This window comes from Marmota marmota, unplaced genomic scaffold, assembly GCF_001458135.2.
Source record: "Marmota marmota marmota unplaced genomic scaffold, marMar, whole genome shotgun sequence".
Classification (NCBI taxonomy): Eukaryota; Metazoa; Chordata; class Mammalia; order Rodentia; family Sciuridae; genus Marmota; species Marmota marmota.
Window position 1 is genome coordinate 4,933,724 of NW_025999869.1, and position 21,238 is coordinate 4,954,961.

General features: G+C 42.8%; 1 protein-coding gene across 3 annotated transcripts in view; it reads right to left on the reverse strand.

Annotated features, from left to right (window-relative positions):
- Positions 1-21,238, reverse strand: part of Dock2 (dedicator of cytokinesis 2) — a 397,939-nt gene that overhangs the window by 15,655 nt on the left and 361,046 nt on the right. For 2 of the 3 annotated variants that reach the window (XM_048815769.1, XM_048815762.1), the window contains exons 43-46: positions 19,963-20,047; positions 19,122-19,208; positions 13,580-13,756; positions 12,662-12,745 (exon numbers count right to left, since the gene is read on the reverse strand). In XM_048815769.1, the coding sequence (XP_048671726.1) occupies positions 12,662-12,745; positions 13,580-13,756; positions 19,122-19,208; positions 19,963-20,047 (433 nt within the window). Of the gene's footprint in view, positions 1-12,661; positions 12,746-13,579; positions 13,786-19,121; positions 19,209-19,962; positions 20,048-21,238 lie in introns of all 3 variants that reach the window. The other variant, XR_007352105.1, reaches the window with a different exon arrangement.

Consider the following 21,238-nt stretch of genomic DNA (forward strand, 5'->3'; position numbering starts at 1 on the left):
ATGGAATGCTTGCAAATTTATTCTATGAAGCCAGTATCACACTCATACACAAACCAGATAAGGCCACATCAAGGAAAGAAAACTACAGACCGCTAACCCTGATGATCTTAGGTGAAAAAATATTTAATATTAGCAAATCATGTTCAAAATATTAGGAAGATTGTACACCACAACCAAGTTGGTTTTATGTCAGGGATGCAAGGATGGTTTGATATATGCAAAACAATAAATGTAGTTTATCATATAAATGGAATTAAGAAAAAAATCACTTAGTCATCTCAATAGATGCAGAGAAAATCTTTGAAAAAATTCAGAACTCATTCATGTTAAAAACACCGAAGAACTAGGGATATAAGAAACCTCAGCATCATAAAGCTCATATGTAAAAAACTGAAAGTCAACCTCATACCAAATGGGGAAAAGCTGAGAGCATTTCTTTTAAAATATGGGACAAGACAAGGTTGTCCATTCTCACCATTCCTATTTAAAATACTGCTGGAAATTCAAGCCTGAGCCATTAGGCAAGAGAAAGAAATAAAAGGGACAAAAATAGGAAAGGAAGAAGTCAAATTGTCACTTTTTGCAGGTGACATGATCCTTTACCTAAATAATCGAAAAAACTCCACCAAAAGACTATTAGAACTAATAAACAAATTTGACAAACAACAGGTTACAAAATCAATATACAAATGCCAATAGTTTTCCTCTATAAAAACAATGAATCTGGTGGGCAAGAAATAAAAAAAAATAACTCCACTCACAATAGCAAAACAACACAACACCAAAAATGTAGGAATAAATAAATCTATCCAAGGGAGGTTAAAGACCTCTAAAATGACAACTATAAAACATTTAAAAAAGAAATTGAAGAGGACCTCAGAAGATGGAAAGACCACCCATGTTCATGAATAGGCAGAATTAATATTATTAAAATGGCTGTACTACCCAAAATGACATATAGATTCAATAGCATCTTCATCAAAATACCAATGACAGTTTTGACAGAACCAGGAAAAATAGTCCCAAAATTCATTTGGAAGAATAGAAGACCCAGAATAGCCAAAGCTATTCTGAGTCAAAAAAGTAATGTCACAATACCCAACTTCAAATTATACAAAGCTGTATTAATAAAAAGTGCATGATACCGGCATAAAAACAGACATATAGACCAAAGGTACAGAGTAGAAGACACAGAGACAGACCCACACATCTAGAGTCATCTGATCTTTGACAAAGGTGCCAAAAATATAATTGAAGAAAACACAGTTTTAAACAAACGGGGCTAGGAAAACTGATTTTCCATATGTAAAAGAATGAAATAAGTCATTATCTCTCACCATGCACAAGAAACAACTCAAAATGAACCAAAGACCTAGGAATGAGACCAGAAACTATGCGATTTCTAGAAGAAAATATAGGGTCAACACTTCAGGCACAGGCAATGACTTTTCTCAGCAGGATACCTAAAGTTCAGGAAATAATGCCAAGAATAAACAAATGGGATGGCATCTCATTAAAAAGGCTTCTGCACAGCAAAGGAAATGATTAGGAATGTGAAGAAAGAACCTACAGAGTGGGAGAAAATCTTTGCTAGCTACTCTTTGACAGAGGACTAATATATAAAGAACTCAAAAAACTTTGCATCAAAAAAAAAAAGTCAAATAGCCCAATTAATAAATGGGCAAATGAAGTCAAGAAACACTTCTCATTATCAAATATAAGATAGTTGTAGTTTTGTGGATTGGTTTCTGTGTCCTCTATTCTGTACCATTGGTCCACCTGCCTGTTTTGGTACCAGTACCATGCTGTTTTTGTTACTATTGCTCTGTNGAAGAAGATTACCTCTAGATAGGGAAGAGAGGTGGGAAGGAAAGGGTGGGAGAAGGGGAATTGCATGGATGGTGGAAGGAGACCATTATCGTTATACAAAATTACATACAAGAGGAAGTGAGGGGAAAGGGAAAAAAATACAAGGGGGAGAAATGAATGACAGTAGAGGGGGTAGAGAGAGAAGAGGGGAGGGGAGGGGAGGGGAGGGGGGATAGTGGAGGATAGGAAAGGCAGCAGAATACAACAGACACTAGTATGGCAATATGTAAATCAATGGATGTGTAACTGATGTGATTCTACAATCTGTATATGGGGTAAAAATGGGAGTTCATAACCCACTTGAATCAAAGTGTGAAATATGATATATCAAGAACTATGTAATGTTTTGAACAACCAACAATAAAAATTAAAAAAAGAAACACTTCTCAAATATATGAAAAAAGTCCAAATCATTAGCAATTAGGGAAATGAAAATCAAAACTACAGAGATTTCATCTCACACTAGTTAGGATGGCTTTCATCAAGAATACAAATAATAATAAATGCTGGAGAGCATGTGGAGAAAAAGGAACACTTTTACACTGTTGGTGAGACTGTAAATTAGGACAACCTCTATAGAAATCAGTATGGAGTTTCCTCAAAAGACTAGGCATGAAACATGTGAACCAGCTATACCACTCCTTGACATTTATCCTAAAGAATTAAAGTTATCATACTACAGTGACACATGTATACCTATTTACAGCAGCACAGTTCACAATATCCAAACTATTAAGCCAGTCCAAGGTGCCCTTTAATGGACGGATGAATAGAGAAAATGTGGTATACATATATATGGAGTTTTATTTAATCATAAAGAAAAGTAAAATGATGTTATTTTCAGAAAAACAGATGGAAATAGAGACCATTATGTGAAGCAGAAAAAGTCAAACTCAGAAGGTCAAGGGACATGTTTTCTCTCATTTGCAGAAGCTAGAGAGGAAAAAGACAAAGAAAGGTAGGGGTGAATCTCACGGAAATCAAGGAGAGATCAGTAGAATAAAGGGAGCAAGGGGTGGGAAATAGAATATGGGAAAGATTGGGGGGGGTGATATTTACCAAATTATATTGTTACATGTGTACATCTATGAATATATAACAAGACCCATCATCATGTACAACTATAATGAACCAATTTCAAAAAAAGTGGAAAAAAAGACCCAACTATATGCTGTCTATGAGAAACTCAGTTTATTGATAGAGAAAAATATTAAAAGCATTGACTAAAAGTGAAGTGTTAGAAAATGATATCACACAGATGTAAATCAAAAGCCAGGGGAGAAGGTATGCCCATATCAGATAAAGCAGACATTAAATTTAAAAATTATAATAAGGCATGCACTAGGTCATTACACATTAACAAAAATATCAATTTATCAGGAAGATATAAGGATTATAAACATTTATGAACCCAACATAGGGCCACCCAAATATTCAAAACAAATATTAGATCTAAAGACCAATAGAAATTAAAAGGAAAATTAAAATTTTCTAGAAACAAAAATGATAATTCAACATACCCAAATTTGAAATAAAGCCAAAGCAGTACTGAGGGAGAAGTTCATAGCAATAATACATACATAAAAATAGATCTCAAACAACCTGTTGCTGTACCACAAAAACTTAGAAAAACAAGAACAAATCAAACACAAAATTAGAAGGATAGAAATAAAGATCAGAGCATACATAAAATCAAAACTAAAAGAACAGTACAAAAGATCAATGAAACAAAGAATTGCTTTTGAAGGGATAAACAAAATTGATAAATCTTTAGCTAGACCGATCCAGAAAAAAGACCTAAATGAAATTAAAGATGAAAAGACATTGCAACTGATATCACAGTAATACAGAGGATAAGAAACTACTGTGACTAACCACATGCTAAAAAACTGGAAAACCTAGAAGAAATGGATAAATTCCTAAACACTTAAACCTACCAAATTTAAGAAGAAATAGATAATCTTAATAGACTAATATTAAATAATGAGTTTGAAATGGAAATTAAAAATCTCCCATCTAAAAAAAGTTGGGTACCTGACTGCTTTACTACTGAATTCTACAAAATATTAAAGTAGCTAATTCTAACTTATCATTAACTCTTTGAAAAAAAAATGAAACGGAAGAAATTCTTTCAAATTCTCTTTTTATGAGAATAACATACCCTGATGCCCAAACCAGACAAGAACACATAAACTCAAATAACTCTATAGATTTACATCCTTGATAAACATAGATGCAAAAGTTCTCATAAAATACTAGCCAATGAGCTCAATAGTATATCAAAGAGATCATACACCGAGATTAAGTGGGATTGATCCCAGGGATACAGGATGGTTCAGTGTATGCAAATGATAAACATGATGCAATACATCCACAGGATAAAGGATGAAAACCACAAGATCATTTCTACAGATGCAGAAAAAGAATTCAATAGGATTTAATATCCCATCATGATAAAGTCTCCCAACAAATTAGGTACAGAAGGAATACACCTCAAAATACTAAAGGCTAGGTATTAAAACCCCACAGCCAATGTCATGCTGAATTGGGAAAAGCTGAAAGCATTTACTTTAAAATCAGAACAAAAGCGCCAACGTTCACCATTCTTACTTAATAGGGTACTAGAAGTGTTGGCAAGAGAAATTAGGCAAGAGAAAGAAAGAAAGGGTGTCCAAATTGGAAAGAATGATCCATGTTTGCAGATGACATGATTTTATACCCAGAAAACTCAAATATGCCATCTAAAAATTTGTTTGAACTTACAAATTCAGTAAAATGCCAGAATACAAACATCAACATATACAAGATAATAGCATTTTTATGCACCAACAATAAACTTGCTGAAAAAATAATTAAGAAAACAATCCCATTCACAATATCCACAAAAAATAAAGTGTGTAGGAAAAACATTTAATGAAGGAAGAGAAAGGTCTCTAAAATGAAATTTATAAAACCCGAATGAAAGACATTCTCAAGGATACAAATAAAGGACAGATGTCCCATGTTCATGGGTCAAAGAATAGATATTGTCCAAATGACCATAGTACCCAAAGTCATGTGTAGATTCAGTGCGATTCCCATAAAGATCAGTAATGTTCTTCACAGATACAGAATTTCTAAAATTCAAATTCACATCAAACCACAAAAGATCCTGAAGAGCTGAAGTGACCCTGAGGTGGTGGCAGGAAACATTGCAGGGGTATTGTGGTCTGGATGACAGGTGTCCCCCCAAAGCTCACAGGTGCGTCAATGCAAGAAGATTCAGAGCAGAAATGACTGGGTTATGATAGCCTTAACTTAATCAGTGAATTAATCACCTGATGAGATTAATCGAGTGGTGGCTGAAGGTGGGTGGGGTGTGGCTGGAGGAGGTGGGGCATTGGGTGTGGCTTTGGGGTATTTCTTTGTATCTGGCAAGTGGGGATCTCTCTCTCTCTCTGTGCTTCGTGAGAGATATGTGAGCAGTTTCCCTCCATCATACTCTTCCGCCATATTGTTCTGTCTCACCTTGAGCCCCAAGGAATGGAGCCGGCTGTCTATGCATAGAGACCTCTGAAATTGTTGTTGAGCCCCCACATAAACTTTTCTCCTCTCCAGTTGTTCTGGTTGGGTCTTTAGTGACCGCAGTGAAAAAGCTGAGTAAAACAAGGAGGCATGACACCTGACTTCAAAACATACTACCAAGAAACAGTACCAAAGCAGCATGGTACTGACTAAGCACAGACCAGACCAGTAGGACACAGGGTTTAGAACCCAGAAAGTAATTCACATTCATACAACCAACAGATTTTTCACAAAGGTACCAAGGACCTACAATGGAGAAAAATCCCAAACCTAAAAAACAGTATCTTCAGTAAACGGCGCTGGCAAAATTAGATTGCATATGCAGAAGCATGAAACTAGATTCCTTACTTTCAGCATACAAAAATTAACTCAAAATGAATCAACGATCTAAGCACTAAACCTCAGGCTCTAAAATTACTACAAGCAAAGAAAGAAAAATTGGGCTGGGGATGTGGCTCAAGCGGTAGCGCGCTCGCCTGGCATGCGTGCGGCCCGGGTTCGATCCTTAGCACCACATACAACAAAGATGTTGTGTCCACCGAAAACTAAAAAAAAAAAAAAAAAAAATTAAAAATTCTCTCTCTCTCTCTAAAAAAAAAAAGAAAGAAAAATACTTTAAGACAGAGAAAATACTTTATACCAATAGGCAATGAGTTTTTAGACAAACTGCCAAAGCATAGGGAATGAAAGTCAAGATAGACAAATGGGATTATGTCAAACTAAAAATCAGCAGAGTGATGGGTTAGACTATGGAACGGGAGAAGACATCTGTGAACTATTCATCCAACAAGGGACTGATATCCAGAATACACAAGGAACTCCCCAAACTGAACATACACAAAACAATCCAGTTTAAAAATGGAATGAAAAACTCAACAGACACTTCTCAAAAGAAAACAAATAAATGGTCAACCAGCACATAGAACATGGTCAAACTCACTCATCAGGTAATGCAAATAAACACCAGAATAATATATCATCTCATACCAGTTAGAATGGCTATCATCAAAAAGGCAAAAAAAAAAAAAAAAATACAAGCTGGGAAGGATGTGGAGAAAAGGGAATAATGTGGTGGCAAATTAGCTCAGACATTATGGAAAGCAGTATGGAGATTCTTCAAAGAGCTGAAAACAGACTCCCATAGGTTCCAATGATACTACTACTGGGCATCCAAAGGACATGACATCTTAACAAAAAGACACTGGGATTTCCACGGTTATGGCAGCACAACTCGCAACAGCTAAAACATGGAGTCCACCCAGATGCCTATCAAAGAATGAATGGATAAACAAAACGTAGTGTACACACACACAATGGAATGCTACTCAGCCATAGTGAGGACTGAAATCTGCCATTTGCAGCAACACAGATAAAAGTAGAGGTCATTGCGTTAAGTGAAAGAAGCCAGGCACAGAAAGACAAATACTCCATGTTCTCACTCCTCTGAGGAAACTCAAGAAGTCGACCTCGTAGAAGAATGGAAGGGCTGTCACCAGACACTGGGAAGGGCAGTGGGGAGGAGACGGGAAGTTCAGCAGGGGACACCAGAATGCAGACTGCAGGGACCACCTCTGGTTATTCTTTAGTAACTACAGATTAGAGCCACCTGACAGATGTCAAAATGACCCAGAGAGTATGAACCTTCCATATAGAAACATTTGGAAATGTTTATTCCTCTGATTTACCACACATCTATACATAGATTGAATCAACATGATGGATCCCATAAAGATGCACAAATATTATGACTTGATTTAAAATAAGCCATTCTTACATAAAAAGATACTGATAAAGTTAAATCCAAAGACATTTAAAGCAAAGCCAATTACACACAATAAGAACAAGATAAAGGAAACAGATGAGAGGACATGAATGCAAACTGAACTTACAACAGAGAGTATCCGCCAAGTCGATGATTGGCTCTTTGAGAAGACACAATGTTAGTACACCCCTAAAAAGATGAGTCACAAAACATAGGGCACCAGTAACCACCACCAGGAGTGAAGAGGGATTGTAAACATGTTATAAATATCATATTATAAAAAAAGCTAGTTGAAAGTTTTAATGTTTAGATAAAATGAACAAATTGCTAGAAAACCATAATTTACTAAACAGGACATAAAGAAGTAGAACATCTGATAACTCAAATAAATCAAATACATATTTTTAAGCATTTTTGGCCCATATGGCATTGCTGATGAATTCTAGCAAACACTAAGGGGATAAATAAACACCAACTCTATACAAACTCTTCTAAAACATTGCACAGGGAAAAATCTTGCACCTTTTTGAGGCTAAGTTCTGTATAGAAATCGAACAAGGATATTATAAGAAAGGAAAATTATGGGCTAACATATTCCTTGAGAATAGATGCAAAAATCCTAAGGGACACGTTTCTGAACAGAACGCAGCAATATATAAGAATAACACTACATGATGCCCAAGCGGGACTTATTTTGTATGTGCAGGGCTGGCTTAATACTCCAAAATCTACTAATGAAATTCACTGCATTAATGGTTCACAGGAAGGTCTCCACAGATGCAGAAAAGGCATTTGACACGCCAATTCATTTGAGATAAATAAGAAAATCAGGCATAGAATGGAATGTTTCTAAAACATGTGTGTACTCTTTCTTCCATTCATCAGTAAGATAAAGCCAAACAAACAACAAACAAATACAGTAGAAGACTGGAAATGAAGTAAAACTTCTGTATTAACTGATGATACTTGTGGTCAGCCCAGGGGAAGGCTAGAGGGGGCTACTAGGAGGCCCTAGGGGGCTAGCAGCACTCTGTCCTCATCCAGGGGTGGTTGCCCAGACACATGCTTTGTGTTAAACCAAAAAAAAAAAAATTAAATTTTAAAAAGCACCAAAATAGTTTTATGTTTTGTGTGCAATTTTCTGTATATTTCACAACAAAAATTTCTAAGATTATATTGTAGATGTCTTTCCATGCCAATAAATACACTATCTAAAAGAATCTATTAAGTGAATTTAAGCCAGGTTTCCAGGTACAAGACCAATATACCAAAAAAAAAAAAAATTCCATTGTGTTTATATTGAGAAACAGAGAAGTTTTAAGAAACAATGCTCTTGACAATAGAATCTTAAAATTTCAAACATCTAGAAATAAATACAATAAAATATGGGAAAGACTTCTATGCTAAAAATTACAAAACTTTGCTGAGATAAATTAAGTGGAGAGATAGGACATGTCATGGATAGGAAGACTCAACATTGTTAAGATATCAATTCTCTCCTAAATTAGCACACAGAATTAATGTACTTCTATTCCAATTTTTGATGTGTTCTTGAAGAACGTATGAAATGAACAACCTGATTTTAAATGTATATGGATATAAAAAGGTCTTAGAAGTACCAAGATAAACTTGAAGAGAAGCTACAATCTGGAGTACTCTTTTACTGATCTCAAGATCTATTTTCAAGCTGCGGTTTTAGCACAGTGTGCTATCAATACACATCTGGCAAACAGACCAATGGGTCGGAGCAAAGTCCAGAAGGAGACCATCATGTGTGTGGTCATTTTATACCAAAGGCAAGAGGAACGATTATTTCAAGAAGTCATGTTAGATTGATTGGAACTCTGTAATCTTCGTGTCAGTCAAAATGGATCTCACACATAAACATGTAAAATAGAATAATTCAACTTCAGAAAAAAAAAAAACAGAAAAATGCACTTCAGGATACTGGGGGTAGATTTCTTAAAGCTTATGGACACCAAAACACTATGCATTTAAAAAATGATAGCCTGAGCCTCATCAAAATCACAAACTTCTCTTCATCAAATACTTCCTGATTTCACTAAGTAAATAGACTCCCCACAGACTTACAGAAAGTGTGTGCAATCAATATATTTGACAAAGGACTCACATTTGGAATATATATATATAAATGCCTACAAATCAATGAAAAGACAATACATAAAAGATTTGAAGAAGTGTTTTACAAAAGGTTTACCTAATTAGCCAAAAAGCGTGTGAAGAGGGCCATTGCTCATGTAGGAAATGCAAGTTCAATTCAAAATGGGTTGCTGCTAAACAACCACCAGAAGCACTGACCTTAAAATTACCCTCAGTATGTGTGAGAATGAAAAGCAAGTCAGACTCTGGCTTAGCCACATTGCAAAGCTGTTTCTTACATCTGGTGAAGCTCAACACTCAGAACCCTGCATTTCCATTGTAGAGTATGTACCAAGGGGATCAAGTGTCATGTCCACAAGGGACATGAACAAGAACTTCATAGCAACTTTACCCACTGCATACAAAACCTGCAAGTCACCCCAAAGTCCAGCAACCGAGTGGATGAATCAATTGGCATCTTGCCTGTGTGCTGTATATTTATACACAGGATAACAGAAACAAGCCAAAACTCTAATATATGCAACGACCTAGATAAATCTCAAAGGCATTATGTTGAGCAAAAGAAGCCAGAAACATAATAGTACACACTGCATAATACTGTTTATATGAAGTTGAAGAACAGGCAAAACTAGCCTATGCTGGTAGAGGTTTGGCACAATGTACTGAAGCAAAATATCTTCATATGCTCTGACCAAGCAATTCCAAGCCTAGGGGTACACCCCACAGAAACTGTCAGAAGAGCATCATTTGTGACAGCCCCAAATTGGAATCAACCCAATTTTTCATCAGCAAATACATTTGTGGTGGTTCTACAAGCCATCTGTGTAGACCAGTACACAGCAAGGAAAATCAATAATAGATCTGCACCAAAATAAACGAATTCCACAAACATCACACTGACACAAAAGACAGTACCCTGAGATTCCATTTATATATGACAGAAATAATCTAAAGCAAACTATGGTGTTTAAGAACGAGGGCTCGGGCAGTAAAAACTATTTTTAAAAAGCAAGGAAATGATTCTTGTAAAGCAGGAAAGTGGTGGTCAGTCCTGGGAGGTCTGGAGGTGGCTACAGGGAGGTCTAGGAGGTCTTGGGGTGCAAACAGCATTCTGTCCTCACCTAGGGTGGTCACACAGGAGCATGCTTTTGTGTGAAATCAGTGATCTATATTTTTTATGTGTACTTTTCTGTATGTAATATTTCACAACAAAAAGTTTCGAAGAAAAAATACCATAGACAGCTTTCCATGCCAATAAAGTTTTACAAAGAAGAAATAGCTAAGAAACTGTCAATATCAAAATCTGTAAAACCTTGAACATAAAATGTACTTTGAAAACTTCAGCAGTTTTGGTTTGCCAGTAGTGGAAATACATCCCCTTTGAAATCTAAGGTTCTCACTTTTTGAAAACATCCAAAGTGTATCTAGCTTTGCAAAATCAATATGCACTTTAGAATTAGGCTCTAGTGGGATGGGAGCTGGCCCAATTTTATGCTTCACTGTATCCCTGTTGCTCAGCTTTTGCCTGGTACACATTAGGGGCTCAATGAATAGGGGCCCAGTAAGCACTCACTCGCTATGTGCAATAATGGGAAAAGGCCACCTTCGCCAGGTTGCAACTTGAGCGCAGGTGCTCATAGCCAGGGTGGGACACAGACTGGGACAATTTGCTTTGGGGTTTAAGTGGCCTCCTATAACCTTGTGGCCTGTGCTACGTGGTGGTCACTGGGGGGCACTGTTTGAAGGTGCCTAGATACCAGCTCTAAGAAGAAGTAACATCTATTGAATGCCTTTAGCTCCCCTTTATTGATCCAGAGCCCCTCAAATCAGCTCCAAGACTTTGGTTGAATTTTCTTAGAAGGCACAGTCTTATGTCAGCTGTCTTATAAAGGCTAAGGTCCATCCTGTGAGTGCAGTGGACACAGCATGGAGAAGATGGACCAGAGAGAATACAGGCCCACTGGAGAAGCCTACGTTCTGCTGCAGACTCAACCACAAAGCCAACTTATGTGACTTGTCAGTCTTCTTGGGACATCCCAGAAATATCTGAGCAAGGCCACCCTTTACAGCTTGGTCTTTCCACTTCCCAAGTTGGAGGTGGTGGGGGAGAATATCATTATTTGATTATTAAAGGGTATAATGACCTCCAGAAGGATGGAGAGACCTGGGCTTCACAAGGTGGAGGGGGGCAGTAAAACAGGGAGAGAAAATCCCAGACACACAAATGCATTCGGGAAAAGTGCATCTGAGTAGTGCGTGGTGTTTCATTTGGAAAGCCTCACTTTGCATAAACTGGCAGAGGCAGAGAAGGATCTGAATTAAGAACCCTTATTTTAAGAGAAGAGGCTGCACCCTGTGCTTCTCTTTCCCTGATTTCCCTAGAGTAACAAAAGCTCTTTTCTTTGCACTGTGACTGGCAAGAAGGGAGGGAGGAGGGCAGGCAGCTGCAGACTGCTGCTCTCTGCCCCTGGGCTCGCTGCTCCCCTCATCCCAGTCAAGTTCACCCCTGTGCACTGCAGTGGTGCATGGTCTGCAAAGAGCCCAGACCTGACAGATGTCTAGGAGGCGGTGTTGCAGGCCTAGAGGGGGAGTCTGGGTCTCTTGAGAGCCCCTATGGGAAGGATCTATCAGACTCTGTCTTCTGCAAAGAGAGAGAGGGAATGAAAGGGGAAAGAGGAAGTTGAGAGGAGTAAGGTATAGGCGGGAGGGAGAGAGAGGGGTAGAAGCAAAGAGCTTCCAGCCAAGATGGAGAAGACAGAGACAGGTGCACAGAGAGACAAAGGAGAGGGATGTAAGGAGAGAAGGGACACCGCTGGACACAGTGGCCACTCTTGAGGCTTGGATCTGCAGGGCCGAGCTGCAGCTTGAGCAGGTGCAGAGCCTTTGACCAAGAACCAACCAAACAAAAGCCTCAATTATTTGCAAAGCCTGATATCCACCTGAGCATTATCTGCAACAAACTGGGTCAGCCTTAGAGGGCGAGCTGGGGGTAGAGATGAGAGCCCAAGTCTTCTACATCTGATAGGTACATGGTATGTGTATGTGTAAGGGTCTGGTTTTCATCTGAGTCCCACTGTGAAAAGCCACCTCTAGAATCCAGCATATAAGAAAGCAATCTGAGCAGCCTCCAACACTGCATTGCTGCCTGGCACCTGTGTGGCACCCAAGGGTGAGGTGCCCCAAATCTCTGTTCTGGGCTGAGCCTGCTCAAGTGTGATGTAGAATCAGAAGAGGGCCAAAGGCAAGGGGCAGGAGAACAGGTGAGATCAGCCATGCCCGCAGGAGGCTAGCTGAGCAAATCAGTCCTGGGAAAGGACTGGACACCCCAGCCCAGCTCTACTCTACCTGCCACGCGATCAGGTCCTTGAGGCGGCTCAGCTTGTCCTGGTCCTCAGGGTGCTCTCTGGTGTATTCTTCAGTGAAGAAGGCCTGGGGAAGACAGACAGGGTGTGGGACTTTCCTGTTCACTTGGCATGGACCCCAAGATGGATCTCTGGCCCTGGGAGGGGCTCAGTTAGAGAGGTGCAGGCATGAATTCAGGGGAACGGGGTGCACTGTGGGGGCTTGTGCTGTCAGTGCTATCTTCTCTTCCTGTAGGTGCAGATCAGTGCCCCTGAGGGTGGGTGCAAACTCCCAGGGAGGTCGTTCTCAGAGTGTGGCTCCTGGGCCAACAGCAGCACCTGGGAACGTGTGAGGCACATACTCCAGCCACGACTCACAAGAGCCGAGTTAGAATCTCTGGGAGCGGGGACGGAAACTCCGGGATATGAAGCTCTGCGGGGTCCTCTGAGGCACCCAGCACATTGCTTTGAGGACAGAGAGCAGGAGGAACCTCAGCTGGTGTGTGTTCACGGCCTCGCTCATCACGTGACTCTGACACTGGCAGCTCCCTAGCTCTTCCTGGGGCGCAGGCACGCGCACACACACGCACAGGCACATCACTTTGTTCCCACCACTGAGATTGCATGGGGCATCTGAGGGTAGCCAAAAGAACTGGAATGCTGGGTTTTATTTCTTCCCACATGTGCCTGTTATTCCAGTCTTCTGCCTGGACCCACGAGGCCCTGATGAGCCCTGTGGCTCCTGCCCCAGCACAGGGAGTGGGAGCCAGGATGCGAAGGAGATGGAAGTTAGCAGACACAGGCCACAGAAATTCTGGGAGCCACATGAGGTCCAGCCATAACAAGTGTCCTTGGGAGAAGGTCAGCTTTTGTAGCCCTCCCGCCACTACCAGGCCAGGGCCTGGAAAACGGACGCCCTTACCTTCTCATACTTGGCAAAGCCGCCCATGACAGCGGGGTCCACGATGCCATTCAGGAGCATGGAGAGCGGGTTGATGGGGAGGCTCTCATCACCCTGGTATTGGTTGATCATCATCAGGATCTTCTCGTTGGCCGTGGACATGGTTTCGATGGCATTCTCCAGGGGGCTAATTGTGGTCTGTTGAAAACAAGGTCACCAAGAAGAGCCTGAGTGGATTGCATTAGAAAGAGATAATTGCTGGTCTTGATTTCACTTGGGGTGTAAATTCAAATGATCCAAACTCCTCAAGGAGCTACAGCAGGATCTGCTGTAATTAGTGGGCTGGGGGAGCTATCTGCCCTGGGGAGAAACAGGCTCCTTGGGGAGACAGAGGCAGGAAGTGCTGGGCACTTGACAGAGGCCCCAAAAGGGTTTTTCTACCTTTCTGGGTGAACCGTGATCCAACTCAACCGGCTCCTTGTTAGCTGAGCAGCAGTGCAGGGGTCATTATCCAGAGAGACCCAGAGCTCCTGATATGAGCACCCAGCCTGGCGCAGCTGGTCCTGACACTGGGTGATGCAGGAGGGAGCTGCTCCTAGGTAGAGCCGGGCTAATTGGGAAGGTAAAGAGAAACTTCTCCCCCGCCTCTCACAGAGCAGTATAAACAGTGCCATCAAATGATAACTGGCACCCAGTGCGGTTCTCAAGAGCTTGGGATCACAAACCGAAAACTAAACTTGAGGTCAGCAAACATTTTCTGTAAAAGAGCCAGATAGTAAATATTGTAGGATTTGCAAACCAGATGGTCTTTGTTGCAACTACTCCTCGGCTATTGTAGGAGGAAAGCGATTACGAGGAATATGTAAATGAACGAGCAAAGCTGCTCCAATAAAGCTACTCACAAATAGGAGGGCAGGTGGAATTGGGCCCATGGGCCATAGTTTGCTGACCACTGAACTTCTTAAATTAAAAGTACAAATCTTGGCTTTGTGGCTTTCTAGCTGTGTGAACTTGGGCAAGTGTCCTCAACTTCTGAGCCTCAGTTGATTTGTTGGTAAAATGGGAACGAGCGAAGCTGTTGCAGAGTTCTTGGTAGCTATTGTGGTTAATGCTCGTAGGTGTTCAAAGCTGGGAGTCAAGGGGCCTAAGAAAACGTCACGGAGAAAGGGACTTGAAAGTTTAGAGTGCTGCCTCAGTGGCTGTGTAGAGAAGGCTGAGGTCATGCAGTACCTGGCAGAGCAGAGCTCTGTGAAAACACCCTCAGCTGGTTCCTGTGCCTACTACATATGAGACGGGCAGATTGGCCTCTCTGGCCGTGTTCTTGGTCCTCTTTTAAACCACGGCCTTGTACCCCTGTGAATCACCACCATCTCACCCTCTTTCCCTGCAGCCATGGTTTTGAAGATGGCAGCTCCTGCAGTGAGAAGTCCCGGGGAGTACTGTCATCGTCACTCTCTGTCACACATGCATGCACACACCTACGGTGTCAGTCAGCTTCATGTTACTACAACAACATACCTGGGGCAAACAACTTACGAGGTTTATTTAGCTCACAGTTCTGGAGGTTCGAGTCTAGCAATGAGTAGTTCCACGGACGTGGGCCTCTGTAAAGGTGCCCATGACAATGATGGGAAGCCTGTGTCAGAGCAGGCCACTCACACCGTGGGCCAGGAAGCAGAGACTGAGAGACAGGGTCCCACAATCGCTTTTGATGGTGCAACCTAAGGACCTCCCACTAGGCCCCACCTCTTAAAGGTACACAGTGCCTTCCTGCCCACCACCTTTGGGCAAGGCTTTCATGCATGGACCTCTAGGGGAGAGTACCCACATTCAAACCATAGCCCCCCTCACATGAGCACACACACAGCGTCAGCCAGAGGGGAGTGCCACTCAGCCTGGCACTGCTGCAGTCCTCATACCATGAGTTGAACCCCACGGGTTAGTCATGCCACATGTGCAGACCAACCCTGCAGAGCTCCACAGGGCCAAGGTCTTGACTAAGTTCTAAAGAGAATCCAGGAGCATGATCGGACTAAGCCCAGCTCTGTACCTGGAGTTCACCAATATCCTGGCAGGCCTGAAAGATGTGGGCTTCGCGGCAAGTCATTAAAAATGGAAAGACCTGTAGACTGGCTTTCCTCTTTATTTTTGAAGCTATTTTTGGAGTCCCAAATCTGTCCTCATTATAGCCATCGGGAATGGAGAATGAGAATGAGAATAACTTTGGCTTCCCACCTAAGGGCATTTATGTAGACCGATTTTATAACTCCCAGAGAAGGGTGACGAGGCGTGTATTTGGTGAAAGGTATGGTTCCAGGAGCTTGTAACAGGCACACAAGTAATGACCATGGTGATAGGGATGGTTCTACTATCCACCGCCTCCTCCAGCCAGCCCAAGTGCTCCCATTCACCCCCTCCAGCCACAGGGCTCATTGCTTGCTGGAAGGCAGGTGGTAGCAGGTGGAGCAAGAAGTCAGGTGCTCCTGATTCCCAAGGCAGTCCCCCATGTAGACCCCATGTTACCAAACCTGCCACCAACTGTGGCTGGGACTTTGTAAAGCCCTCTGCTTCCTCAGCTGAGCCTCAATTGTCTATGGACCGTGTAGGTACAATACCCCTTGTCTACTTGATGTGAAGCAAAAATGAGTGATTAAGGGAAAGTGCTTTGGGGAAAAAAATGCACAGGTGAAAGGGGAGGGGCTCAGACAGAAAGAGGAAGTGCTTACAATCCCTGGCTGTTGGGTGGCATTTCAAATTGTTTGAAGGCATCCCACCAGTACAGCCTTCTTACAGCCATGTGGTGTGCTCATAACCACCTCTGATTCCGACACTGATGGCTTTGGCTGTTCAAGTCCCATCCTTGAGTCTCAGTCTCCTCAGAGGTGAAACAGTAGAGCTGGATGAGAATCAGGAAAGACACTGGCTAACCGCAGGCCAAACCCAGTCCATGGGGTCTGTCCTTCAGCAAGCACAGTGATTCTAATTTTTCCAGGTTAAATTGAGTTGGGGGAGGAGTTGCCATTGCAGTTGGCCATAGACTCCATTAACCCCTGTGGTCTTCATGTGACTCGTTTATTCACTTTATCTTGCCCAACTCGGAAGACACTTGAATTTCCAGCTTTGGGACCTACTGACCCTGGCATCCCTTTCAGCTCTGAAATTCCATAGTTTTGCAATCCCTATTTCACAGATAATGCAAACTAAGAAGAAAAGAAATAGTGCTCAGCCAACCTGAGTCATACAGCTCATTAATGACCGAGTGGGATTCGAGTGACCCCCAGACTTGGGCTCATTGTAAAGACTACATTTCTCAGGGCCAAGAATGAGTAAAAGCCCTCAATAAATACGCAGAACATACACAGCAAGGCCGTTGGAACTCATGTCTCTATACAAACCATACTGGGGTCATGGCAATTTATGAAAGAAAGAAAAGGAAACAAGATACAAGTTCATATAATGAAAAAATGGGCTGAGAAATGAATTCACTTAGCAAGCATTAAACTTCTAAGTCTGAGGCATTCTGAAGTCCTTAGTAACCCATTTTAGGCCACAAAAAATAAATTTGTTATAGTCAACTTTTGGGGTGTTTTTCCAACTCCTTCTACTAGAAGATATTGGGATAAAAAAATAAAGTTTTTACTATTTCTTCCCTAATTTCATAATGCTGAGATCACAAAGAAAGATGCAATTCAGATATGATGCGTGTCTGCATTTTATTAAACTAATTGATTTGCTTAAATATCCTTGAGCATCTATCATGGGCTTATGACTACTCTTGGCATTTGGAATATGGCAAAGAATAAAATAGGAAAAATCTCCATCTTCCTGGAATTGATACACTGATGGAACTTGTCTAACACATTATATTTAATATTCTATTAATGTTAAAAATCAACACATAGGAAAACTACTCAGTCCATCAGGAGGTGATACGGGCCAAGGAGTGAGGAGCACTGGAATGTGCTCCCTGTTTGCCTACAGAGTAGCAGGAGTCACGGAATAAGAGGCACCTTGCTGAGCCCTGCCAGAGCACAAGGCTCCGCTGGAGCTAAGGGACAGAGGCCACCAATCGGTGGAAAGTGTCTGTCTGCTTCCTCACCTTAAAAAAAAGGATTAATAATAATGTCCCTTGGCATCCCTGAGGGATGAGTTCCATGACCTTCCAAGGACACTGGAGTCCATGGAGGCCCCGGTCCCTTATACAAAAGTGCACAGTATTTGGTATGTGCCCATCCTTCCAGATGGTCTCTGGATGACTTATAATTCCTAATACAAAGCAAATGCTGTATAAATATTGTTACAGTGCACTGTTTAGGGAAAAATGACAAGAGAAAAGATTCTGTATGCATTCCATTCAGATATAATTTTTACCCCGAGTATTTTCCATTTGTGGTTGGTTGGGCCATGGCAGGAGCCTGGGCCTGCTGAGGGCTGACAGTAGGCATCTCACAGGGTATTTTGAGGATTACATGGATAAGGCCATTCAGCATGTGACACAGTGCCTGGGACACGTGCTAAAACTTATCCCAAACCAAGGGCATGCATACTTCTTTCCTTTCCAGGGCACTGTGTGCTGGGATAGGCTGGCGTCACTCTGGAGGAAAAGGAGAGAATGAGACCAGTCCAGGTGGCTCATACGGGATTCACCTTGTTTATTAACCTTGAACAACCCGGGATCTCACTCTGCAGCTCAGCCCCTCACCTGTACAATGGGGAGAACAACATCAGCCTCACAGGGTCACTGGGTTCAAGTCAGATTGTGCAAGTGAGCAGCTGAGCACATGCTCAAAAGTTTTTGTTTCTGTATTCATTCTTATTCCTCTTTCTCGAGGTCTAGGCCATGCCTATAAAAAGGGTTGGAGGGCTACCAAGCTGCGGGCTCACTGGAAAGGAAGTGGGCATTGGGGCCAGACTAACAATCCAGTAGCTCAAAAACATCAGTCAGACCACGCCCTTTTGCCCATAACTTTTTCACTTGTAGAAAAGATGAGGTCCTACTGATGGTCTAGAAGCAGAATACTGTTACTCACCCTTCACTTGTTCTGATCTGGATAAAAAATGTGCTCTGGCTCCAGAGCCACTTCCTAATCTCCTCCAGGTCTTTGCTCCAAACCTTTTGACAGGGAAGCTCATGCTATTTTAAATAGCCACCCTTCCTCCATCACTTTTCTGTTTTATTTTTCTCCATCTTGGTTATCACCAACCAACACAGTATGTATTATTTTGACTCTTTAGTCTGTCTTCCCCTTTAGAATGCAAGCTCCATTTCAGAATCTTCAGGTCTTAGAACAGCACTTGACAGATGCTGGGATTCATGAAATGGGTTTTGAATGATTTGATAAGTAAGACATCCTGAATGTGTCCCCATTTATAAGGTATCCTCACAGCCACAGTGGACCTTCCTCTGGAACAGCAAGATTCTTAGCTGCCAGAGGACATGGGGGAACCTAAGGCTTGTGGAGAAGCGAAGTATATGCCATCTGCATAAGAGAGTTCAAGCATTTGGATTCTGGCCAGAAATGTGGCTGTCTGTGTGTCTGCCATAATTTGAACCCAGACTCACCTGGGACATGTGAACCACCTCGAACCAGCGCAGGATGCCCGGCAGCTTGTAGGCAGTCACGAAGGAGGTCCTCTCAATCCACATCGACTGTTTGGGGAAGGGTACGAGGCAGAAGAGCAACACACTTATGACACATGGGCATCAGAGTAGCTTGGCAGAGACCCAGCCAGCCCCAGGACCTCCCATCCACCCAAAAGCAGAGGAAATATTGCAAGATCCAGAAACACTCTCGCCCCACCCCGAAAACTTCTCAGCCAATTCTGAAGCTCTCTCTGGACTTAGGCCAAGTAAGTTCTAACTGGAGTTATTGGAATCTGAATTTTCAGGGAATATTGAACTTGTCCATGTGCATTTCTGTGGGGAGGGCCTATACTGTTCATTAAATTCTCAAAGGGACGGTGACTCCCAAAATATTAAGAATTACAGAGGCAAAGAGCAGAGAGAAACTCAAAGCACCTTCTAACTTCAGCCTCAGACCTGGGGATGGAAGACAGGTCCCAGCTGGAAACACACACACACACACACACACACACACCAGGGACTAGCACACAGGGCATAGGGGTGACCACAACATTGTGGCTTCTTATTGGTGTGAACTGGAAGGTTTGACCTCTGCTTAATCTGGGCTTTACCTCCTGAAGTGCCTGAATGTCCTGTGACTGATAAGGTCACTTGACAGGCACTCAGGGGACATGTGGGATGGGGAAAGAGATGAGGCTATGGAATGGGTGCCATCAAACCTTTGGGCATTTGTTTCCTTTTCTATAATTTTGGGTCAAGTTCTCCCATTCTGGGCTGGTGGATCCACACCCTGGTTGCGTAGGGCTGGGGAAATACTCACAGCAAACTCATTCTCAGGGTCTACCGTCCCCTTGCGCACAGGCCGGGAGTAGTGGAACCTTTGCACGTAGTTGGATTTGTAAAAGCTGAAAGACAGAAAGAAGGTAAGTCTCCTGGTGGCCATGCCCAGTGGCTAACTTCCCGTCTGCCCCTGCACCTGAAATCCATTACAGTAACTTCAGGTCTGGCAGAGTCCTTGTGACAGCATTTACATTTAGGGTCTATGTTCTGGGCTCCATAACAGTGACCCTTGCACAGGCTTTCCTGGCGGGGAGACTGAGAGGGCAGAATCGTCTTAAGCCCATATAAGAACCTGGCACCCCAAGAGTAATGGCCATGGAGTTGGAATTCTGGCATTAATGCAGATGGGGCAGGCTGGTCATTTCCTGTGGCCCCAGTGAAGGATCTAGAGACATGGAGGGATGTGCCCAGTGTCCCAGGAGTAGCCTCCAAGGATTTCTTCAAGAGTTACAGTCATCCCCCAAATCATTTTTGACTCTCTAGCAAGGTTCTAACATCATTTCCAGCAGGGCATGGTCTGCTAGCTGTGAGCTGTTGTCTCCTGTCCATGGGAGCCTGACTAAGAGGGTGAGGGAGGCTCCAATCCTCTTGGCCACCCCTGCTCTACTGTGGCACGAGTGTGAGGCTGCGCCAGGGCCTGCATCCCCCTGCAGAGGAGGCCCTTCCCCTCCCAAAGGAGCCCTTGCTGTTGACGGCTCCACCCAGAGGGGAAGTCTTACTCTAAGACACGCAGATGCTCTTGGGTACCTGGGCCTGGGGCACAGGTGGGGGATGGCCTGGGCAGCTGTGGGGGTACAGCTTAGTGCCGCACAGACTGTCTCCCTTGGCCTCATCGGTGACCTTGCAATCTAGTGTGGGATGGATTGACACCTGCCTCCATGCCGGTTCCTCTATCATAGTCTGAGCACGCCCACTGTCAACGGCCAAACTCACCCAATGCTAAAAGAGGTCCCTTTGGGAGAATGTGCTCAGTATGTCCAAGCTGCCTGACCATGTCCCCCAATCCCCAACCCTCCTGTCACCTGCGCAGCCCACATTCTGGCTGCAGGTTCCTTGGGGCCACTCAGGGATCAGCCTGAGAAATAACTCTCTATGTCCAATTCAATGATTTCAACAATGCCACTGAGGATTTGCTATGCTGCAGAGTTAGCCACAACCCTGTCCCTCCCATCCACTCCAGTCTCATCCCTGTTAATTGGGCTTCTCCCAAGAGGAAAGGGGGGAACAGATTGGCCAGGTGGAGAAGGGCACTGGGG